General features: G+C 37.6%; 1 protein-coding gene and 1 pseudogene across 2 annotated transcripts; one reads left to right on the plus strand and one right to left on the minus strand.

Moving 5' to 3' along the window:
* Positions 1-16,168: 16,168 nt before the first annotated feature.
* Positions 16,169-19,167, plus strand: LOC143574069 (cytochrome c oxidase subunit 6b-3-like). Its single transcript, XM_077058791.1, has 4 exons — positions 16,169-16,271; positions 17,600-17,688; positions 18,737-18,818; positions 18,936-19,167. The coding sequence occupies exons 1-4, from the start codon at positions 16,263-16,265 to the stop codon at positions 18,987-18,989; spliced, it is 234 nt and encodes a 77-aa protein (XP_076914906.1). The 5' UTR covers positions 16,169-16,262; the 3' UTR covers positions 18,990-19,167.
* Positions 19,168-23,098: 3,931 nt separating this feature from the next.
* On the minus strand, positions 23,099-25,097 carry LOC143574070 (large ribosomal subunit protein eL42-like; annotated as a pseudogene). Its single transcript, XR_013142525.1, has 4 exons — positions 24,956-25,097; positions 24,104-24,283; positions 23,325-23,399; positions 23,099-23,245 (listed from the first exon to the last, which is right to left on the minus strand). The product of XR_013142525.1 is annotated as a large ribosomal subunit protein eL42-like (transcript).
* Positions 25,098-26,033: the final 936 nt, after the last annotated feature.

Here is a 26,033-nt window from a genome sequence, read left to right on the forward strand (position 1 = left end):
CGGGATGAAAAATGAAAACTTTTGGTTTTCTTATTTTTTTAAAAAATTTACTGTTTTTTTTTCGTTTTATAATTTTTTTTCTTAATTTTTTTAAGGGTTTTTTTTCTCAAAATGGTTCTCAAAGTTTTCAATTCCAAAAAGCTCTCTTAGGATCCTGATCACCCTATATGGCTAAAACACCACTACACCCTTAAAACAAACTAACCATTTACTAACTAGACGCACATGTCACAAGTCGCCTCATCTTGTAGCTACACATAACCTTATCTTAAATTTGTATTCAAATGGTTTAATATGGGCCAAATGTCTAATTTGAGTTCTTTTTGCACTTTTAACATATGTAAGGCGGTATTTAACTATACATTACATATTGAATGTTAAATAGGACACGAATTGTTTATAAAACAAAAGATTAAATAAGATTAACTTTAAATTTTATAAATTTTTAACACTTCAACGGAGTAATAATAGTCACTAGAAAAAAGAATTGTTTCAAAATAATAAATCTTTGATAAGCTAAAACGATCAACGAAAAAAATAATAAACTAATGAAACCAATAAAAAAAAGCTAGCACATTATGATAAAAGAGATTGACAAAATGAAAAAAACAATGAATCCAATCATTACTCTCAAACCTGCACCCATGTTATTTCACTATTTGACTAGACACCATTTCTTTTAACTTACTATACGCATAAAAATAATATAAAATGACTAGAGGTCATGTCTGTCTTTCTCGTATGCAGTTTATCTTCTTAAAAGAAAAAATACAGCCACAAACAACAAACAACAGCCATCTCCGGTCACCGAATTTATTTGTCTCATGTCATCTTATAGTGGTCAAAACTTTTTTAGGGGTCGATCAACATATATATATTCTACTAAAACAAAAATTTCATAGTGGACGGTGATATGATCATAAATATTAGTTAAGTTTAATATATTAATTAAGTTTATCTTTTATTTAGTTTTCTTTATTGTATTATAATTAGGATTTCTTATTGTTTATCTTTTCCTATTTTATATGTTTTCTTTTCCTATAAATTGTAATTGCTTGATAAGAAAAGTAATAAGAAAATTGTCTCAAGTTTGGTTTCTCTTCTTCTTTCTTATTCTTGGAGCCTAACCCACTCTACGGGTATATCGGGAGATTGACCATCTCGAATCGGTCTCTATCAATTTGGTGCTTTCATTCATCGTCCTCATGCCTCCTTCGTCGCGTGAAGACATGATCATGACCCTGATCGACAAACTCGATCGGCTATTGATCCAACAAGAATCAAGCGCCGCCCAATCCAAGTTCCACTTTGACTCTCTCACTACCACCATGAACCAAATCACCGCTAACCTTATTGCCGCCCTCGCCAAAATTTCCGACACCTCCTCGCCGATAACCAACACAAAACAAGATCTTCCACCTATAATCCTAGCACCAAAACCAGAAAAAACACAATCACCATCATCACCTCTAACAGCTTATGATGCCTCTCCAATCCCTAAACCCACATCATTAGGCAGACCCATTGTTTTCATTCCATACAATTGACCCAAGACCACCAGTATGTCGTTACCAATGGCTATGACTTCTTTTGCTATAAAAAAGAAAAGCACATGGTCATCACTACCTCCAATTTGTGTCCCATACGCATATTGCTCCCTGCCCTACATAAGTTTTCAACAAACTTACTTTAAGATGCTTAAAGAAGGCATCTCTACCAAGGATTTGTCCAGGTTTTTGACAACAATTCCTACAACATCTAGTTTCTTTGCAAAGCCAATTCATTCTAGTAAAATTATGATCACATATCTTGCGGAGAGACGAGAGTGGCGACCGCCATGGCGAGCGGTCGAGACCGCCCTGCTTGAGGTAGTCAGACTTGAATGGCGGCCACCATGGACAACACTTTCCGTTCTTGAGGACAAGAACGTTTTGAAGGGGCGAGGAATTGACATGATCATAAATATTATTTAAGTTTAATATATTAATTAAGTTTATCTTTTATTTAGTTTCCTTATTGTATTATAATTAGGTTTCCTTATTGTTTATCTTTTCCTATTTTATATGTTTTCTTTTCCTATAAATTGTAATTGCTTGATAAGAAAAGTAATAAGAAAATTGTCTCAAGTTTGGTTTCTCTTCTTCTTTCTTATTCTTGGAGCCTAACCCACTCTACGGGTATATCGGGAGATTGACCATCTCGAATCGGTCTCTATCAGACGGCCGACCCCTTACAATAGTAGGTCGCCCCTGAATTTGTCACACCGAAACTCATAAAATCTAAACAAGATTTGATTTACAAGCGATATCGTACCTCGCGGATGAAATCGATGTTGTTTGAAGCTTGGTCGGAGAGTCGTGACTTGCAGGAATTGATTTGAGACAGAGTCTTCGGGTCATATTGCTGGAACAACATATATGTGATGAGAGAGATTAAAAGTTAAAGCCAACTGGATAATGGTTGCCCATGTGAATTACAAATAATATAGTCGTTGCCGCTTTACAAAGAATATCGTTGGTGAATTATGCATAGTAGCCGTTGCCCCTTTAAAATAGCCCATGTGTATTATTACAAATAATATAGCCGTTGCCCCTTTTCTAATAAATTCCAATCTGACAGATATTGTTTTGAATCAACGACCAAGATTGTATAATTGAGAGAATATAAAGAGAATATTTCTTTCATTAAGTATATAATATCAAGTATATAAATTTTCTATTTATAGAATTATAATATTATTACATACATAAATGGTAATATGTGAGGTTAGAATGTGAATAGTCGCTTATAAATGTTCATAAAACTCTCCCTTAACTATCCAGGTTATAAAGAAAAATAATATAGTACTCTTTATGTACGTATATACGTTTGGTGATGTTGTCTCATTAAAAACCTTGCTAGGAAAACTCATTGTGACAAAACCATAGCTAAGGAAAAAAGAGTTCAACGCGTCTAGTACCCCCCCCCCCCCCTTCATTTATACATCATTTAAGGGACGAGCTTCAATCTTCTAGAGAAGTTTGTTTACGACTTTTAACAATCCACCGCTTGGTCTTGTAATGTACACTTTTGAGCAACGATGTATTATCTTCATGTATGGCGTGTATTGCCTCTTCTTGTAAATAAGTGACTTGTTTTTCCTCATTTTGTAAATAAGTACCGTAAGATCCATGACTTTACTATATTACGCACCCTACATCAATACATCTATCCAAATCTTTTTAATGGATTACTAAAATAAACTCATATCTTTTCCTCATTTTGTAAATAAGTGACTTGTTTTTCCTCATGTATGGCGTGTATTGCCTCTTCTTGTAAATAAGTGACTTGTTTTTCCTCATTTTGTAAATAAGTACCATAAGATCCATGACTTTACTATATTACGCACCCTACATCAATACATCTATCCAAATCTTTTTAATGGATTACTAAAATAAACTCATATCTTTTCCTCATTTTGTAAATAAGTGACTTGTTTTTCCTCATGTATGGCGTGTATTGCCTCTTCTTGTAAATAAGTGACTTGTTTTTCCTCATTTTGTAAATAAGTACCGTAAGATCCATGACTTTACTATATTACGCACCCTACATCAATACATCTATCCAAATCTTTTTAATGGATTACTAAAATAAACTCATATCTTTCATACCTTGCATGTATCAAAATATTTGTATTTTGTTCATTTCGATGTTTCTTCACTTAAAACAAATTATATCTTATCAATAAATATAAACAAATACTATATCTAGCTACGTATAATGAAATATCACGGGAATTTTGGGCCAAAAATGTCAAGTTTCCAAAATTAAGGGATTAATTCTGCCAATTTCCAAACTCTAAGGGCTAAAATGAAAATTCTGTTTTTCTTGTCCTATCGCGATACGCGACCGGACAAAGGATGAGCCTATCGCGTACCGCGATGGGGCTAAGTCAAAGCTTCTAGATAAGGTCAACAGCGATACGCGATCACTGCTGAGCCAACGTCATCACGTACCGCGATGACGTGGCCTGACACGTCTGACACCTTTCCACCACTTGTCCACACGTGGCACACCGGTCGCCACGTGTCCCGACATGTGGCACATCGTCCGCCACGTGTCAACACGTGGCACACCGTCTACCACGTGGCGACACGTGGCAGACCTACGTTGCGACTCACCAAGGATACGTCGCGGTACGCGACGGGTGCCTTGACGGAGGTCGCGTACAGCGATGGGATCCCAGAATTTGCCTATAAATAGCAAGTCCGGTATCTCCATTTGACACACCAAAATTCACACTCTACTCTCTCTCTAAACATCTCACTACACCTCGAAAATCGTGCCTTCGATCTATCTCAATAAACGTGCCCAAATCCTCGTTTTCCGTACCCTACCTCGATAAGCGTGCCATTTTCCGACAACGTATATATCAAGAAGGTGACCCCGTACCGACGTCCCGACAATCACTTCGAAGTACGTGCCATGAAGTGTTGGTGCCTCGAGAAGCGTCCCGAAGTGAAGTGGCGATCAAAGCGAGTATTGAAAAAGACTAAGCGGCGTAGAAGTGCTACTCGAGTATCTAGAGATTTATAAGCCGAGTAAAGGTAAGTGTAATGCCCGACAAAAAAATAATAAAATATTATAAAGGCTTAATGCCCTAAGTCGGAATTATACTCGATGATTATAAAAAGAAAATAAATAACAAAGAAAAGAAAAGAAAATAAAGAAAAATAAAAGGTATATACATATATATGTGTGTGTATGATGATGATGATATATATATATATATATATATAATTCTTTGTTATTATTATTATTATTTAAGTTTAAAGAGTATTCTAAATAATAAAGGAAAGAATACGTTTCTTAAAGAAGAAGAAACGTAGGGTTTTTATAATAAACTAAAGGTTTATAAACAATAATTTTAAACTAAAGGTTTTCAAGTAAACGACAATTGAACTAAAGGTTCATCGAGGTAAAATAAAGACTAAAGGTCTTACGCCGGATTTTATATCCGACTAACAAATGGTTATACTCGTACTATAGGTGCGAGATAACAAGAAAGAGATGCAAGGACGGTGTTGGAAACAGATCCCGATCAAAGGTGAATACGCCCCACTTTTACAAACTTGTTTTCAAACAAATAAATGTGTTATGTGTAAAACTTTACATGAGACCAAGTGTCTCTAAAAACATTATGATTAAGAGTAAATGCCTAGCCCTCAGGCTGTATTACGTTTGTCTGGATCCTTACATATGTGGTTGGGAACATCGCACCACGCTGGTCACGACCTCCAGCCACGATGGGCCGAACCAAAGTATGTTCGAGTGAGAATGACCTTGTGTATATTTATGGCACCTAAGTACGTCGAAACGCTGCGGTGTTTTGCTGGGGTGACCTAGTGTAGAGACTCGAGTTTATAATGATATTGTTTTAACTTTGTTATTCCTAAGCCAAGATGGGCCGAGGCTTGCGTAACCCTCGAGGGGTAACAAAGTAAAAGAAAATATTTTTGCGTCAGCATATTTACCAGCAAATCTTTGCTGACGTATTTTTATAACATTTTGCAGGTAACCAAGAATAGAGCTTGAAGGACGAAGGCTCAAGAATCCGATGGCTCGGATATTTTGTGTATTAAAATATGATGGTTTTGTAATAACAAATAAACAAGTAAAACTTATATGGAACTTTTGTTCCATCTTTTGTAATGTAAATATTTTAACTCTAAATCCACATGTTTTATAAAGTCTTCCGCAAATAACCCGTAACTCTGATTTATATACAAATGTGGTACCAACTGTCGATTCGCACTCCTAGGCCTAAGATTGGGGGTGTGACAGGTTGGTATCAGAGCCATCGATCTTAGCGAATTGGGTATCATAAAACAATACCCAAGCTTCGATCTAAGCTTAGGAAATATTTACTTGTTTATTTGAATAGGGATAAGATTGGTTGGTAACCCTTTATTTCCCTCTCTACATTCTAAACCACCCATCAAAGACGTCTTATGAGAAATTAATGGAGTATTATGATCGTGAAACAAGAAGAGCAAGAAAATACTACAAATTCCCAAAAGACGTCATGGATGAAGATTACTTTGAGGCCTTCTTTAGCCGAGATCAATACATTAAACGTCCCAAACCAATATACTTCCTCGGGACTGAGCAATGCCCAATTAAACTACCCGATAGTCCACCCAAACAAATCGAACCATCAAGACACTCGAGCTACCATCCACCCACAATGCCTATATATCATCCATCTGAAATACCGACGTACCACCAATTAGAGATCCCCACTTACCAACCATCGGAGATCCCGCAATACTTTCCCACCGGATATTTCCCAAATGCACATCCATACTATGCCTTCCTTTCAAACCATCCAATCAAGGAAGAACCGAAACCCCCATCCTCCGACAGGATGCAATGCCACTCCGACCAACGAAGATGGCATACTAGAAGCTCTACCGCTCTTGAAGTCAACTCGCGACCCAACAATGGCGAAGGATCATCCCGCAAACCAAGAATGAGGGTGACGATGCCCTACGAAAGTTTCAAGATGCCCTCAATGATCAACGAGACCCCCCAGCATGTGGAAGAGGAGGAAGAGCCTATGGAGATAGAAGAGGAGGACTCCGAAGAAGAAGAGGATCATGTGGAAGAGTCCGAACCGGAAGAAGAGCATCACGACAATCCTAACGAGATATCAACATCCATGGATGGATCACTCACTTCCCACAACCCAAGCTACGGTTCCGTCGATCCGTATATTCAATATCTTGAGAAGATCAAGAACCAAGCTTCGTCAAGCTTTCCACCATTCCAAGGTGTAATTCCAACTGAAGAAGAACAAGGCGATGAGATTCGTGAGCAAAACAAAGCTGCTAAGACTTTCTTCTACCTTGCATACGACATGACTGAGGTCCCGTATCCTAAACCGAGGAATCACTACGAGATGGTGACATTGGGTTACCACGACCCACCTCCACAATATGGATACCCCCGACGTTGTCCCACAGTCATATGAAGAACACCTGGATAGCGCTCTACACGAGACTGATGATTGGAGGAAGAAGGTGGTTGAGGAAGGGAAGAAAAAGAAGAAGATGGGAGAAAAGCTTCTTCACAAGTGCAACAAATTGACAAGGGTTGTTAAGAAGTTCATGAAGGACTGAGAAGATAGTGATGATGGCGTGTTTTAAGAGATGAAGTTTATGTGTTTAAACTAGTTTGTATGTTATGTGTGAAGTGTAATGTAATAAGGATAGGGGTTTATATATCGTATGAACGATATATAAAGAGTTTTGTAAAATAATATATATAAATATATATATATGTATGGTTAATAAAACTTGTGTTTTAATAAAAGAAACGTGGTTGAAATTTCATATATAAATTGAAAAGAAAAAGAAAACAATGTCTGAACAAAGTAACAACAACCATAATGCTCAAAAAGAAAAAGAAATAAGAAAAGAAAAGGGGAAAGACCCCGTGAATAATCAAGAAGATCCAATTCCCGAAAAGTTTATGTATCGAATTCAAAAAATGATAAAGGATGCGGTGAGAGAAGAGTCCATGGCTAGGTCTCAATCTCGAAATTCGAAACATTCTCTTTCTGTTAATCCTTCTTGAAAATCCGTCTCTAAACCCCATTCTAGACCATCACATATGGATGAAAGCGTACATGAATCGAACGCTGATGGTGGGGTCCGTCAAGAATTCAAGAGACTCAAAATTGGTGGATGTTCGTTCAAGGACTTTAAGTACTGTGGGCCGAAGGAATTCCACGGTGATAAGGGAGCCATCACGACTGTTAGGTTTCTTAAATAGATGGAGACTATCGTGATTACAAGCAAGTGTTCGGAAGAAGAAAAGATTCAATATTATGCCTTAATGTTTAAAGGCGAGGCTTTAGAATGGTGGAACACGTTGATCTTGAGTAGAGGAAGGGAGGTGATGTATAACATGACGTGGAGCGAGTTCAAAGAGTTGCTAATGGCGAAATTTTGTCGATGCATGAAACGGACCAAATTCAAACCAAGTTCTTGGCTCACAAGGTTATTGGAACAAACCTTCGTGAGTATAACACGAAATTCCACCAATACTGTCGCTTGGTTCCCCAGCTGGTTACCCCGGAATCCAGCAAAGTTACACGCTACATATGGGGACTACCAGCGAGATTCGTGACATGGTAAGGTCACACTTGCCACAAACTGCTGACTCCGCGATGGAGTTGGCTGGGTACTTGATGGGCGGAATGATCCGCAATAAAGAAGAGGACAAGAGAGTCATGACAACGCAAGACCCGAAGAAGGAAGGGAATACCCGTTTCAAGGGTAAAGGAGTTGATCAACGAAGATCTGGCTTTAACCCCGGCATTCCACAATGCAAAATTTGCAAGAAATACCATAGGGGTCGATGCCACTTAACTCCACGACTTTGCGAATCATGTCACAAACCCGGCCACGCCACGGCCGATTGTTGGAAGAAAAAGATGACCTGCTATAATTGTAAGGAGATGGGACATTTGAGCTCGAATGCCCCAAAAATAAGCCCGCGACTGGTGGTGCGGGTGTTAGCGGTCAAAAGAATGAGCCCAAGAAGGGCAATGCAAGAGTTTTCGTCCTTGATACAAAGAAAGCGGTCGATGTGCCGGAAACCATTACCGGTACGTTCCTTGTTAACAACGCCTATGCTAGAGTCTTGTTTGATTCAGGAGCCAACTTAAGTTTTATAGATTATAAATTTTGTAGTCTATTAAATGAACCTTTAATCAAACTTAATAAAACTCTATGCGTCGAGACCTCTAGTGGCAAAATTGTTAAAATCTCCGAAGCTCTAGAAAACGGAAAAATCTTATTAGCTGGCTATGTTTTACCTATTCAATTGTTGCCCATGACTCTTGCTGGTTTTGATGTTGTATTGGATCCGACAACCATGCTCGTATCCTTTGCAATAACAAGACTGTTGAACTCCAATCCCCTGATAAACATACCATACGAATTGAAGGGGATAAAGACGCTGGCCAAGTTAGCCTAATCACCATGATAAGAGCTAACAAATGTTTGAATCAAGGATGCTTAGCATCCATGGCCTATGTCACCGAGGAATCAAAACCCAAAGAAATAAAAATGTTCTCATTGTTTCTGATTACGCCGATGTCTTTCCTGACGAACTTCCTGGTATCCCTCCCGATCGTGAAGTAGAATTTAGAATCGATCTTATTCTCGGTACTGCTCCGATCGCCAAAGCTCTGTATCGCCTCGCGCAAACCGAGATGAAAGAACTGAAGAAACAACTTGACGAGCTTCTCGAGAAAGGATGTATACGACCAAGTTCATCGCCATGGGGTGCGCCGATACTTTTTGTCAAGAAGAAAGATGGATCCATGCGCATGTGCATCGACTACCGAGCTCTCAACAAAGTCACAATCAAGAATCGTTATCCACTTCCTCGTATCGATGATCTATTCGACCAACTTCAAGGTGCTAGCTTCTTTTCAAAAATCGATCTTCGTTCCGGCTATCACCAACTCAAGGTCCAATCTGGAGATATTCTGAAAACCGCTTTCGGAACAAGGTACGACCATTATGAGTTCACTGTTATGCCATTTGGACTTACTAATGAGCCGGCTGCGTTCATGGACATGATGAATCGTATTTGTAAGCCTTACTTGGATAAATTTGTGATCGTATTCATCGACAATATTAATTTATTCTAAGTCTAAGGGTGATCATGAAAATCACCTCCGAACATTACTTGAAATTCTTAGAACCGAGAAGTTGTACGCCAAGTTCTCGAAATGCGAGTTCTGGTTGCACGAGGTACAATTTCTTGGTCACATCATTAACGTCAATGGCATTCAAGTGGATCCTGCTAAGATTGAAGCTATCTCTAAGTGGGAGATCCCGAAGTCGCCAACCGAGATTCGAAGTTTCTTGGGATTGGCCGGCTATTATCGAAGGTTCATCGAAAACTTTTCCCGAATCGCTGTTCCCCTAACCTCCTTAACTCGAAAGAATATCAAATATGAATGAGGGCTAAAGCAACAAGAGGCGTTCGATATACTCAAACAGAAGCTTACCCAAGCGCCTATACTGGCCTTGCCAGAAGGTATTGAAGATTTCGTAGTCTTTTGCGATGCGTCTTATTCCGGCTTGGGATGTGTATTGATGCAACGAAAGAAAGTAATCGCTTATGCATCTCGTCAACTTAAAGTGCACGAAAAGAACTACACAACTCACGATCTAGAGTTTGGTGCCATAATCTTTGCACTTAAGATATGGAGGCACTATCTCTATGGAGTAAGATTTATCGTGTACACCGATCACAAGAGCATGAAACACATATTCGATCAAAAAGATCTTAACATGCACCAACGACGCTGGATGGAGACTCTAAACAACTATGACTGCAAAATCATCTATCACGAAGGTAAAGCCAACGTTGTAGCCGACGCCTTAAGTCGTAAAGAGCACGAAAAACCAAAAAGAGTCCGAGCGTTAAGGCTAGAACTTCAATTCGATCTTATTTACCAAATCAAATCCGCTCAAACTCAAGCAATTAACAAAAACCAAACCTCCGACGAAAAACGTAATGGCACCATTGACTCGTAAGTCAAAGGTGACGATGGTATCCTTAGACTCGGTAATAGAATTTGGGTACCAATCGTTGGATACTTGCGTGAGAAAATTTTGAATGAAGCTCACAAATCCAAGTATATGATGCATCCCGGGAGCGACAAAATGTACCATAACCTCAAAGCAAACTATTGGTGGAATGGAATGAAAAGGGATGTCGCTTCGCATGTGGCGAAATATTTGACATGTTTGAAAGTCAAGGCTGAACACCAAAAGCCTTCGGGATTGCTTCAGCAACCGGAACTTCCCGTATGGAAGTGGGAGTTGATTACTATGGATTTCATTACCAAACTCCCTAAAACGACTCGACAACATAATGCAATTTGGGTTATTGTGGACCGTTTAACAAAGTCCGCACATTTCATACCTATCAACGAGTCGTACTCAATGGATAGATTAGCGCGTATATATGTAAACAACATCGTTGCTTTGCATTGAGTACCCCTATCTATAATCTCTGATCGAGACAGTCGTTTCACGTCTCACTTTTGGAAAAGCTTCCAACAAGCACTCGGTACGAAGTTAAACCTTAGCACCGCCTATCACCCACAAACTCATGGGCAAAGCGAAAGGACTATTCAAACGTTGGAAGATATGCTCCGCGCATGTGTGATAGACTTAGGTGGAAGTTGGGATGACCACTTACCCCTAATGGAGTTCTCGTATAATAATAGTTATCACACGAGCATTCAAGCCGCACCATTTGAGGCGTTATATGGTCGAAAGTGTAGAACGCCTGTGTGTTGGTCTGAAATTGGAGATAATCAATTGTCTGGGCCCGAGATAGTCCAAGTAACTACCGACAAAGTCATTCAAATCCGTGAATGACTTAAGACGGCACGTGATCTCCAAAAGAGTTACGCTGATGTCCGTCGTAAGCCGTTAGAATTCAATGTCGGTGATAAAGTTCTTTTGAAAGTTTCGCCATGGAAAGGCGTAGTTCGCTTCGGTAAGAAAGGAAAGTTAAGTCCTCGATTCGTTGGACCCTTTAAGGTACTTGAACGAATTGGTACCATCGCATATCGTTTGCGACTACCCGAGGAAATGCAAGGGATACACGACGTATTCCATATCTCAAATCTGCGAAAGTGTCTAGCCGACGAATCTTTAGCAATGCCGTCAAAAGATGTTGAAATTAACGAGAACTTAAAATTCGTAGAACGTCCAATTCAAATCGAAGATTCAAAGTTAAAGAAACTCAAAAGACGAACCTTGAAAATCGTGAAAGTAAAATGGGATTCCCGACGAGGACCTGAGTATATTTGGGAACTCGAGTCTGAAATGAGAAAGAAATACCCCCACCTATTCTCGCGAAGCAATCTTGAAGACGAGATTTATTTCAAGGTGGGGAGGATGTAACATCACGGGAATTTTGGGCCAAAAATGTCAAGTTTCCATAATTAAGGGATTAATTCTGCCAATATTCCAAACTCTAAGGGATTAATTCTGTTTTTCTTGTCCTTTCGCGATACGCGACCGGACAAAGGATGAGCCCATCGCGTACCGCGATGGGGCTTATTCAAAGCTTCTAGATAAGGTCAACAGCGATGCGCGACAACTGCTGAGTCAACGTCATCGCGTACCGCGATGACGTGGCCTGACACGTCTGACACCTTTCCACCACGTGTCCACACGTGGCACACCGGTTGCCACGTGTCCCGACACGTGGCACATCGTCCGCCACGTGTCAACACGTGGCACACCGTCTGCCACGTGGCGACACGTGGCAGACCTACGTTGCGACTCACCAAGGCTACGTCGCGGTACGCGACGGGTGCCTTGAAGGCGGTCGCGTACCGCGATGGGATCCCAGAATTTTCCTATAAATAGCAAGTCCGGGATCTCCATTTGACACACCAAAATTCACACTCTACTCTCTCTCTAAACATCTCACTACACCTCGAAAATCGCGCCTTTGATCTATCTCGATAAACGTGCCCAAATCCTCATTTTCCGTACCCTTCCTCGATAAGCGTGCCATTTTCCGACGACGTATATATCAAGAAGGTGACCCCGTACCGACGTCCTGACAATCACTTCGAAGTACATGTCATGAAGTGTTGGTGCCTCGAGAAGCGTGCCGAAGTGAAGTGGCGATCAAAGCGAGTATTGAAAAGACTAAGCGGCGTAGAAGTGCTGCTCGAGTATCTAGAGATTTATAAGCCGAGTAAAGGTAAGTGTAATGCCCGACTAAAAAAATAATAAAATATTATAAAGGCTTAATGCCCTAAGTCGGAATTATACTCGATGATTATAAAAAGAAAATAAATAACAAAGAAAAGAAAAGAAAGAAAATAAAAAGTATATACATATATATATGTGTGTGTATGATGATATATATATAATTCTTTGTTATTATTATTATTTAAGTTTAAAGAGTATTCTTAAATAATAAAGGAAAGAATATGTTTCTTAAAGAAGAAGAAGAAACGTAGGGTTTTTATAATAAATAAAGGTTTATAAACAATACTTTTAAACTAAAGGTTTTCAAGTAAACGAGAATTGAACTAAAGGTTCATCGAGTTAAAACAGACTAAAGGTCTTAAGCCGGATTTTATATCAGACTAACAAATGGTTATACTCGTACTATAGGTGCGAGATAACAAGAAAGAGACGCAAGGATGGTGTTGGAAACCGATCCCGATCAAAGGTGAATACACCCCACTTTTACAAACTTGTTTTCAAACAAATAAATGTGTTATGTGTAAAAATTTACATGAGACCAAGTGTCTCTAAAAACATTATGAATAAGAGTAAAAGCCTAGCCCTCAGGCTGTAGTATACGTTTGTCTGGATCCTTACATATGTGGTTGGGAACATCGCACCACGCCTGGTCACGACCTCCAGCCACGATGGGTCGAACCAAAGTATGTTCGAGTGAGAATGACCTTGTGTATATTTATGGCGCCTAAGTACGTCGAAACGCTGCGCTGTTTTGCTGGGGTGACCTAGTGTAGAGATTCGAATTTATAATGATGTTGTTTTAACTTTGTTATTCCTAAGCCAAGATGGGCCGAGGCTTGCGTAACCCTCGAGGGGTAACAAAGTAAAAGAAAATATTTTTGCGTCAGCTTATTCACCAGCAAATCTTTGCTGACGTATTTTTATAACATTTTGCAGGTAACCAAGAATAGAGCTTGAAGGACGAAGGCTCAAGAATCCGATGGCTTGGATATTTTGTTTATTAAAATATGATGGTTTTGTAAAAACAAATAAACAAGTAAAACTTATATGGAACTTTTGTTCCATCTTTTGTAATGTAAATATTTTAACTCTAAATCCACATGTTTTATAAAGTCTTCCGCTAATAACCCGTAACTCTGATTTATATACAAATGTGGTACCAACTGTCGAGTCACACTCCTAGGCCTAAGATTGGGGGTGTGACATATAACTAGCAAGAGTTATTGCATCAGTTGCAATAAACTATGGTACTTCTTGACCACGAATTTCCATATAGAATATAGTAAGAGCAGTCTGTTCAATATCAGGTTATTTAACATCATCTAACCCTTAAGAGATGAACTTTATCCATATTAGAATATTCCAACATCTTGATGCAATTTTTAGCATACTGAATATTGGAGGACGACTAATCACACACCTTTTAGAGCATACTGAATATTCTCTGACCTAGCAGTTGCACATGACATTCCTCACCTAAAAACCCTAAGACATCCATTGTACGTCATCGACAATCAATATAATGGAAATCTTTTAAGTGATTATGTGTGTGTTTGATATTAGTATTTCTTCCTATTTTTAGCAACTTCCTGACCTTGGCTGATTCCGCTGACCATCGTTAGAGGTCTTCATTTTATAATTTTGTGTTGATTATCCAATTATCTTGAATCGATCCATGAAACACGATCCATACAAATAGTACAATCAAAATTAAGTTTTCAACCTTACAACTGAATCAGTTTTTATAAACGAGTTTGGAAACGATAAAACCAGACCAGTGTGGTCTGTAGTGGATCAAGAAACACCATGTATTTATACAAACCTACTTATTTATAGGTTAATAACATTCATATCAAGAAGGTTTTCAAACGAACACCGACTATACAAATGAATACGTTAAACCTTTACAGACAAACAAAACAAATTAATACTCTATAAGATGAACGAGTTATTTATCTTAAAGAATCAGTCAAACGTTTACGTGATCTCTAAAAATGTTATAATGTACAATAGAAAATAAAAGAAACTCAGACTTGTTACACATGTGTTTGGATCCATACATAACCAAACAAAACAGTCATAACCAGTTCTTAAACAGGGCTACGTGGCTCGTAGAACTCTTGAGTTGTGTGTGTATGGCAGCGGTATAAATCCTAGAAATAAGAGATGTTTCTGCTGAGCTTGTGCATAAAACTATATTTGTATTATAATTGTAGTATAAATATTTTTAGGGTCAAATGTTTCACCGGCATATAGCTTACGTATTTTTCCCACATTGTAGGTAATTAAGCTTAGTTGTCAATAGCAAGAATTAGAGTCATCATGAAGATAGAAACTCGCATTATAATATGGCTCAAATTTGATAATGAAATTCTTGTAATATGATAAAATAATATTTTGTAAACAAATACTCGGGTGTTTAATTCCCGAGTAAATTTTCAATGAAACTTAATATTTTATAACTTAAAGTCTTCCGTTAAAATCAACTTGTAACTCTGATATATTTACAAAACAGTTACAACATGTTGGTCACACTTCTAGGCCCCAAGTCGGGGTACTTAAGATATGGGCTACAAAACCGTTACACCCCTAAAACAAAAATTCCCTGTTTACTAATTGGATGCCAAATGTTACATATCGTCTCAGTTTTAGCCCCTCCAGTGCACATAGCATTAGAGATGAGCATTTTGTCCCAAATACACGTACTCGTACTGTACCCATATACGTACATGTACCCGTACAAATTTAGCCTATTCGGTACGGGTATTGATACTCATTTTTGTTGAATTATGGTACAGGTATAATCGGGTGCAGGTACGGATACGGTACGAGTACATTCGGTATTTTGTACCTGTTTGGAGTATATAAATGTTGAATTGTGATTCTTCATATTTAATATATAAAATGAATTCTCCAACCATGTTATTATTGAACAAGTACCAAATGTTTCTTCAAAATTAAATAATATAACATCCAAGACTCGAACCAACAAACAAATCACTTAAAGTCGACGACCGAATTAGGGTCCTTCAATACTATCGACGGCCAATTTGGTGCATGTACTAATTTGATACCCTTCACGTACCTGTGCAAGTACCGATACCCGGACTAATTCAGGCTGTTTGTTACTCGTACTAGTATCGGTTTCAAGATCGTCGAAGATTTGAAAATTAAAAGGGAAAGTTGTACAAAAACGGGTATTGTACCGAAATAGCCGTATCATATCTAAAAATTTGGTATGAGTATTAATACATGTTGTTACAAATATGATCGGATACATATACGAGTACGAATGCAACCCTAATGGACCGGATGGTTTTAGCGTAACCTTTTTGTTTTGGTAAGGGGTGAGAAAGTAACATAACATTCTTTTTATATTATTCTTCGTCAAAGGCACACGCACAAGCTTTCATCTTTTCTTCATTTCCTCTCAAATCAATCAATCAACCATCCATGGCCGAGGTATTCATTCGATCACTACACTTTCTTTCATCCTAAATTAATGCTTTAAATGTATTTATCATTCACGTGTCTCTTGTTTTGTATTTGATCTGGGTTCGTCTTTAAGATCTATACATTCACGATTTGTTCTGGAATTTCGGGTTTGAATAATATGAGAAATGGAATTAGGTTAAAGAATTGATGATATACAATCATAATAATTGGAATAATATGGATGTAACAGTTATATAGCATATACTGGACTCTTGTCATAGTTTTTATTAGAGGTGCGGTTCGGTGCGTTGCGGTTTTGAGCTAGAAAATCAAAGTTTAGGTTTTTCGGTTTTTTCAAAACCGTTTGGTTCCGGTTTTTTGGTTTTGGGTTTGAGTTTCCGGGTTCAATTCGGTTTTGCTAATCAGGATGGTGATTATCGGGCCAAAGAAACTTGACCCATGTTGTTTTGAAAATTCTTTTCGTTCTAGAGCGGCGGCAATCTTCAGTATGACTGGTTGGTCGCAGCCGACCCCGGTTTAGAACATTCTGAAGGGCATGACCCCTGGTCCCCGCTTCCTCGGAGGAACCTTCTCACCTGATGCCACATGACACTAGTTGCGCCGCCACAAGAGTCGAAACCTTCTGGCTTAACGCAGGCAGGATAAACCCCCCCGCTTTGGCTCGGATTCGAACCGGTGACCTTCCGAAGGATGCCTAGTTCTTATCTTCATTGCCATAGGTTATCATATTTTGAAATAGGGCCATATATTTTTTTAAACACTAAATAATAATATATATTGTACATTTTGATCTAGAACATTAATATCTGATAAAAGATACTTACGATTAAAATGATTTAATCTCATTCAAATCGACAAAACATAACTGATTAACGTACAAAATAAAACAAATATCCAAGTTTGTAAAACATAAACATTTCAGAATTGGTTTTCTTGATTTTTTACAAAACACAAAACTGAAACAAAACCAATATTTCAGTTTTTATTAAAAATCAAAACCGAACCGTCGGTTTCTAACCGGTTTGGTTTTGTTGGTGTTTTCGGTTTTGTGCACACCCCTAGTTTTGATGATTTGATTAATATAGTTGTAACAACTCTAATTTTTTATGATTTTTAACATAGTTTTGAATAATATTGATGTAGCAACTAAATAGTGTGTTGTGTGCTACATTATATTGTCATTGTAACATTTGAATTAGTTTGTTTTTGGACTAATACACTTTGGTTGTATATTTGTGTCTGATATAATAGTCTTGTATTTGTACTTGTGGAAGAACAAAGTGCTAGACGGTTTGTGCGTGTGTTTTTTTAATTATTTTTAATGTTGTTTTCAGATCGAGTTGAAGACTGCACCAGCTGACTACCGTTTCCCAACAACAAACCAAAGCAGACACTGTTTCACTCGCTATGTAGAGTTTCACAGGTATGTTATGTTATGACAGTAATGTATCAGCACTTTTAATCAACTATTAATCTTTTTAGCCATGCTGAATATAAGAAAACACAAGCATGTTTTCAAATTTAGATAAGTTTGAGACTTTTGTCCATGAATAGATTATATCTTGTGACTAGATGTAGCAAGTGGGCTGGTCGGGCAATGTAGAAACTAAGGGTGTATAAACGAACCAAGTCAATCCGGAGCTTGTCTAGGCTCGAGCTCAGTTCATTTTGAACTTTAGAAACATGCTTGGCTTGTTTTGAGATCTACTTTTAAAGCTCGTGCTTGGCTTATTTCGAACTCTTTTTTTTAAAGCTTAAGCTCAAGTCATTTCCAGCTTTATTGTTCGACTCGTCAGTAGTATTTCAACTCAAACTCGGCGCATTTATTAATAATAATGAGTTTATATACATTTATATATTTTTTTTATTACTTCATAATTTTAAGTTTTATATATACTATTTAGTTATGTAATCATAATCTTTTATATAATAATAATTGTTATATAAGTATATATTTTATATATTAAATAAACATTATATAAATAATACTTTTGGGCTCGCAACCCAGCTCGAATTTATAAGTGAAGCCCATGCTCGTTCTCTTTTATTAAACAAGCTTATTTTTAGCCTCGAGCTGCGTTTAAGCTCAGCTCAATTCAACCTTTTAGCAAGCTGATCTTTGGTAGCTCACGAGCGGCTTGGCTCTGTTAAATCCTTACAGGTAGCAGGTCGGATCAAGTTCACCCAGAACACTTTTGTCCAAAATGTTATTTTTTAAAAATTAAAAAATATGGTATATTAATAATCATAGTTTTTTTTTTTTTGAATAAAGTGTTTTATGATGTATGGTTGTATACACATTCGAAAGATACAAAATCAACTTGTTCATAAGTACATTGGTCAAAATTGCAACCTTTAATTATGATTTCTAATAGTTTTTTTACTTTAAAAAATGCTATTTTTTTTTCTGATTCAAAGCGATATACATTTTATTTTGTTTGAGCACTTAGCTAGTTTATGATCAACTGTAGATGTGTTGCAGCAAAGGGCGATGATGCTTCCGAGTGTCAAAAGTTTGCTAAATTCTACCGCTCTCTTTGCCCCGGTGAATGGGTGAGCAGTTTGTTGATCACAATATTATGTCAATAATAATTTAAATCATTGACTTAATGATGAGCATGTTAGTTGCATTAGTTACAATTTACAAAAACAATTGAAATGTTGTCTCAGGTTGACAGGTGGAATGAGCAGAGGGAGAATGGGATATTTCCGGGCCCGCTGTAATTTCATATGAATGAAAGCTGCTCTGGTGTGGGTTATCGATCGTTTCATAAATTTATCCGCAGTCTTTTATGTTTTCAAGATTGTTTGGTTAATAAGACTGACATTTATTTTTCACAAACGTGATGTTGAATTCTTTTCACCATATTTCTTGGTTGTGTCGGGTTATTTGGTTTTCAAAGATGCTTTTCATCGCACCGTTTATTGGTATACCTTTTGTATTTTGTTAAAAGTTTGTGTGAAAATGAAGTCGAGAGCTTCAAGTGGATGCTTGAACTCGGTTAAGCCTTCTCCTCACCCATCCGGTTATTAGTGTTTAGCCACTATTCATGGTTTTTTTTTGTTGACCCTTGTTGATAGAGATGCAAAAAAGAAACGGGTTGGAAACAGAGTCCGGTTTTGAACCCAAACTTGACTGGATTTGGAAGTTGGTTTGGTTGAATCTGGTTGGTGACCCTATACTTTGATACTGGTCAAACCTGATAGTTTCTCCCTCAAAAACCGTTTCCATCATAAAGCGGTTTGGATAAAACTGGATTTGACCATTTTAGATCCAACCACAACTGTTTTGGACAAAACCCAATTTGTCTAGATAGCTGTGTTCGGGGGACAAGGTGAGGAATCTTAGGCTAGAGATGAGAAAATGCTACGGGTACTAAGTCATGCGTTATGCATGGCGTTTTGGTGGATAACGCCGCCCCCCCCCCCCCCCCCCTCCCCCGGGCGTTTTGGGCTTTTTTTTAAGCGTTTTGCTGATAACGCGAGAAATGGGCTCAAAAATAAAAAATATATCCGTTGGATTAAAAAAAAAACTTTAAAAAATATTAACTCAACTATACTATAAAAACAAACCCAAACCTCATTTTTTTACATAATTTTTTCTACTACAATTCTAATACTACAAAAATGTTTCCGTTTAATAACAACCAAAATGTTCTCAGTTTCGGTCAATATGCCCGTTAAGGCTACGCAAGCAACCAAAATCCACAACCGAACCCATCTGCCGTTCCGATGCCAACTGTCCCCGTCCCTCATTCCCCGTATCCGTTCGAAGCGCATATGGCCGCGTACATGCAATATCTTAGTTCCGCCCCCCCTATACCAAATACGGTGCCCATTTTCCAAAATTCAACCACAAACATTTTTGCCGGCTCGGGTTCCCAGCCCGATGACGAGACGGTGCCAGAGACACAAATAAACCCGGAGCCACAACCCGTCCCGGAGACTCGTGGCAGTTCAAGCTAACGCGGACGTCCGAGGAAACACGCAAAGAAGCCCGCTGGCGAAGCTCGGGTTAAAAAGAACACCATACCGTGGAGTACCGACGAGTGCGAACTATGTGCTCGTGCTTGGTGCGCAATATCGGAATATGCCGAGTGCGGTAAGTTTTTAAAAAATATATATATTTGTTAAATTTCTTATAACAAACATTGAACTAGTAATGTTTTAATTTTTTTTAGCGAACTATCAACAAACGGGCTTATTTTGGCACAAAATTAAAGAGTTGTTCCACGAACTTGGCGGGGACTCGTGTCGAGAAAAATATTCCTTACAGTCGAAATGGAACGATATCAACACCAAATGCACAGCTTTCCATACAGTTCACTCTCGAATGACTCGAGCATGGAGTAGTGGTCTCTCTAATGCGGAAATAATGGAGAGGGCGTCGACAGAGTGTCAACATAACATCTCGGGGAGCTTCAATTACTTTGGCATATGGAAACAATACCTGAGGTTTCATAAAAAATGGGGCCCGATTATGGAGGCCAACACCGACGGTGGTCCGCCTAAAAAAAGGTCTAAAACATCTTCGGTTGATCCAGACACGCCACGTTCCGACACTCCAAACTTCAACCTAAGCGATAATGAAGCCGAGAATCCTTATGCGGATATTACCGAGATGCCTCGACCGGGGGTAGAAGAAGCAAGGGAAAGGGAAAGGGAAAGGGGAAAGGGGCCGCGTCGTTGTAGGCAACAGGTTGCCGAAATGGAAAGTCATTTCAAATAAATGAACATTCGACTTAAAGATATACAAGAACTTGGAGCTAAACGTCTTCAAGTAAATTTGGACGTCGTTGAAGTACTTAAATGGAATGAATTGGACAACGACATTGAGGTTTTAACAAAGGAGTTATCCGAAAACGACCCGAGAGTCAAATCTCTAAAAGCAATTTGGCAAGTGAAATTTTTTGAAAAATACATGTAGTCTTATTATTATTTATAGTTGTATTTTATAATTTAATGTATTTTTTTTTATTTTAATTTAGTTTTTATTTGTTAGTTTAATATATATTTTTTTAATTTTAGTATAGTTTTATAATTTTATATCTAATTATTATTTAAAGAAAAACAAAAACAATTAATAGTTACTGGGCGCCACGTGGCGCATAGTGCATGGGGGTGCGGCTTTATGACTACACCCAATTTTTGTAAAAAATCATAACTCTGACTGGACACCACGTGGCGCATAATGCATTGGGGTGCGGCTTTATGACTACACCCAGTTTTTGTAAAAAATTATAACTCTGACTGGACACCACGTGACGCATAATGCCTGGTAGTGGGGCTTTATGACTGACTACACATGATCTAAGCTTTTAAGAAAATCAGGATGGCACTGGTACCGGCAGTTACCAAATTTTTGCCTATGACATCGGCAATGAACAACGCATTTTCAGAACGATACCAAGTTTTGAGAAATACGGAATCAATACTGGTTTAGTAGACGTGCACAAATCGGGTTCACCTTGAAAACTCGAACCGGTTCGAAACCGGTTTTTTTCACACCGGGTAGAAAATAACACCGGTTCCAGTCAGGAACCGGTTCGGTTCCCGACCCAAACCGATGCCCAGAAATGCAAACTTTTAGGAACCGGGTAGGGTTGGAACCGGGACCGGTTATTACGTAAAAACCGGTTCCACCGGGTTTTTTTTGAAATTCAAACATTATAGCCGTTAGAAACCAGTTCCAACGGCTATATAGTCGTTTTTGACCGTTGGAACCGGTTTTATTTTCTACCGTAACAACCCTTGGGTCCTCCGTAGCAGGAACGGGGGTAACAAAAACACTCTTCTTAGCCTTCTTGTTAGTTTTTTTGATGGGTGCCATAATAATATTTAGTTGGATGGTCGTGTAACGGAACGGGCTTGCTAAAGGAGTAGTATTTTAGTTTGTTTTTAAGTTTGGTGGTGAAACAAGTAATGAAAAACAACTTATATATAGTTTTTGGGCTACAAGAACCGGTTCCAACGGCTATATTACCGTTGGAACCGGTTCCAACGGCTATTATTTGTCTCAAAAACCGGTTCCAACGGCTATATTACCGTTGGAACCGGTTCCAACGGCTATTTTGTGTCTCAAAAACCGGTTCCAACGGCTATATTACCGTTGGAACCGATTCCAATGGCTAGTTTGACCTGTGTTTGACTTTTCAAAAAAAACCCGCCGGAACCAGTTTTTTCGGGTAGGAACCGAACCGGTTACAATTAGGAACCGGGTAGGAACAGGGTTGGAACCGATGGGGAGATACAAATAGGAGAACCGGGTACGATTTTCGGGTACAAAAATACCCAAACCGGGTATTGGGCCAACCGGGTAGGAACTGGAACCGGTTCCGGTTCGGTTCCAGAACCGGTTTTTTTGTGCACATCTACTGATTAGTATTGATATGGTACCAAGCTCATTTCATAGGCAAAACTTGATTCTTTGTCAGTGTCCGGCGAGTTCTTGGTTAAAAGCATAAAGGGCAAGTTAAGTGATTTATATTATATTAGACTCCAGATCAATTTTTCACTTAAAAACTGATCAAGTACCAAAAAAAGGTATGCTTGCAAAAAGAAATATTAGTTAGTGTAATTCGAAACTTTGCCCAGTTTGCAGAGAGTGAAAAGACCAAGACACATTTGTGTCTCAAGTTATATTTTAGGTTGTATTACTTTAGTGTAAAGTCTCCTTTTTTATAGGCGTTCAAAATCCAGGACCAGCGGCTTTACAAATACACATACTCAGGAAAATGAAAGCAAAGGTTTTTCAACAGGGAGCCAAACACATCCAACCCGGTAACCCCATTAACTTAACATTTGCTCCATAAAACATAAAACTAAAATGTAACAAACAAACACAAAACTTGCATAAAAACATAATAAAAAGATTCAACACCTGTAGATCCAAATATATCAAAATAACACATAATCATTACTTAGAAAAGCGAAGTTCCCTTGCCCTTCTTGTCTCCACCAATCTCAAAATGCTTGCATCTCTAAAAAAGCATGATTATTAACAACGGGCCGAGTCAAAAAAAATATAAACAAATCCACATAAACAATTTTGACAATAACCTTGATCGGATGCTGTGAAACGTGCTTGCATCCTTGGCATTGCAACCTCAACACAATCTTCTTCGTGGTTTTTGCCTGATAGAAAAGCACTTTATCAAATTACACAAGTTTAATATTAGAAAACTTTGATTGATTTACTAATAAGTAAAACTCAATACATAAACCAACTTAAGTAGAAGACCGCAATAAAAATTAACATAAGCACTTGTATTTTACATAACTGACGTATTGTGGGGACAAAAATCTGGTTATGCGGTTAAATAACCGTCTTGTGTGTCACATTTAAACTACATATTGAGTATTTCACATAAATCAATTTATTACTAGAATAAAAACTATATGGTCTTTGCCAAAAGGATAAACATATATATGTTCTAAATTTTATATACAAATAGATTCAATTAAAATAAGTCAATACTAAATATAATATAAAATATGTTTAAAAAACAGTGTATACATACATAAAAGACAAAAAGGTTTTAGTGTAAATATATTCCAAAAGATGCATTTATACTAAAAGAGTAAAACTTATAGCATTAACATTGAAGATGCCCTAAAACCTACAAAATGGTTTTATTCAAAATATTTGGGAGTAATTTTGTAATAATCTAGGTTTTGTTTGACACGTTAGATGAACAGGCTAACCAAGTTGTGTTCAGATTACTTGTGTGCAGGTTAAAACTGATGTTTTTGATACGCAAAAAAAAAAAAGATTCGTGTTCAGGTTGAACAAACTTCTAAAAGTTAAATTGAATAAAAATAGAATTATGGATGTTGACCTTTTTGTGAAAGACGGGCTTGGTTTGACCACCATAACCGGATTGTTTCCTGTCATACCGACGCTTCCCTTGAGCAGCCAAGCTATCTTTTCCTTTCTTGTACTGAGTCACCTTATGCAAGGTGTGCTTTCTGCACTCCTTGTTCTTGCAGTAAGTCTTCTTAGTTTTTGGAACATTAACCTGCAAATAAGAACAAAATCACATCTTAAATTCACACAAAACCATATATCATTATTATCATTTGTTACAGACATGATCCAGCACCATCAAATAAGTTGTAACAAATAATTATTATACAGCTCTTAAATCCATACAGTACCAACCCGTAATACATTACAAACGCTAAACTCCTTAAAAATGTTACAGCAGGATAACAGTACCAACCCATAAGATCTAACAAATGGCGAGTAGTGACAATACTAAAACCTGAGAACAATCATTGACAGATACACAACATTTATATAGATGTAAAATTATTTATACATTAATATAAAGAACTAAAAAGCAAATTTTATTATTAAAAACTATGATACAAACATAAAACTATACATAAAATAATTTAACAAATAAATAAAACCAACTAATAAATAACAAATAACCCAAGCCTGATCTAAAAACCAAACAAAGAGATAATTTAACAGCAAAACCTAGAACTAGAAACTAGTAAACTATGTAACACTAAATCTTAAAGCTACTGATATATTGATTTCAGTTACTAAAATAACAGCATATACAGTAGTAACAACAAGATATCTTGTCTGCAAATAAATAACAGCCGCAAATGAGAACCTATATAGATGGATACAGAGCGTAAAATGTACATGACTTATTATTGTATGGAAGTGAGTTTACCATGGCTGATGATCCCGATGAAGTCAACTGCCGGATGAGAGGTAAGAACAACCACCGGTGTTAGGGTTTGGTGTATAGGTTATATTGTGATATAATAAGGGTTTGGGCCAAAGGCCCATTGCATGATGATAATATGGCCCATTTGTGAGTTTTTACATTTTTCATCAAACTATGGGGTAAAGTTAAAATACAAAGGGATATAAAAAATGAGAAGGATTAGGATTATGACACATGGCAATCTTCCCATTAACTTGATTTTAGGAAGGAATGGTATTTTTGGAACTTTATTGGTTTATCTTCTAAACTCAGATCGTTATCAATTTACACCATATATATCACAGGGTACCCATATATCACAATCGACCATAGAAAAACACCTATTTTTAAAACTAAAACTAGCTTATATCAATTACTAAAATAACAGCATATACAGTAGTAACAACAAGATATCTTGTCTGCAAATAAATAACAGCCGCAAATGAGAACCTATATAGATGGATACAGAGCGTAAAATGTACATGACTTATTATTGTATGGAAGTGAGTTTACCATGGCTGATGATCCCGATGAAGTCAACTGCCGGATGAGAGGTAAGAACAACCACCGGTGTTAGGGTTTGGTGTATAGGTTATATTGTGATATAATAAGGGTTTGGGCCAAAGGCCCATTGCATGATGATAATATGGCCCATTTGTGAGTTTTTACATTTTTCATCAAACTATGGGTAAAGTTAAAATACAAAGGGATTAAAAAATGAGAAGGAATAGGATTATGACACATGACAATCTTCCCATTAACCTGATTTTAGGAAGGAAGGGTATTTTTGGAACTTTATTAGTTTATTTTCTAAACTCAGATCGTTATCAATTTACACCATATATATCACAGGGTACCCATATAAAGAATTCAAGCAAATGTTATTATGTGTTTGCAGAAGGGTCAGCTTGGACATGGAAATCAAATGAGGCGTGATGAGCCAACAGTAGTCTCGGCACTTGCTTTGTGAGTTCTTATTCACTTTTAAAAACTGATTATGTGATATTGAATAATCAAAATCAGAAAATACAACTGGTTGTAT

Source organism: Bidens hawaiensis, unplaced genomic scaffold (assembly GCF_021521415.1).
Source record: "Bidens hawaiensis isolate Kalapana, Puna unplaced genomic scaffold, B.hawaiensis_p1.1 tig00026833_1, whole genome shotgun sequence".
NCBI lineage: Eukaryota > Viridiplantae > Streptophyta > Magnoliopsida > Asterales > Asteraceae > Bidens > Bidens hawaiensis.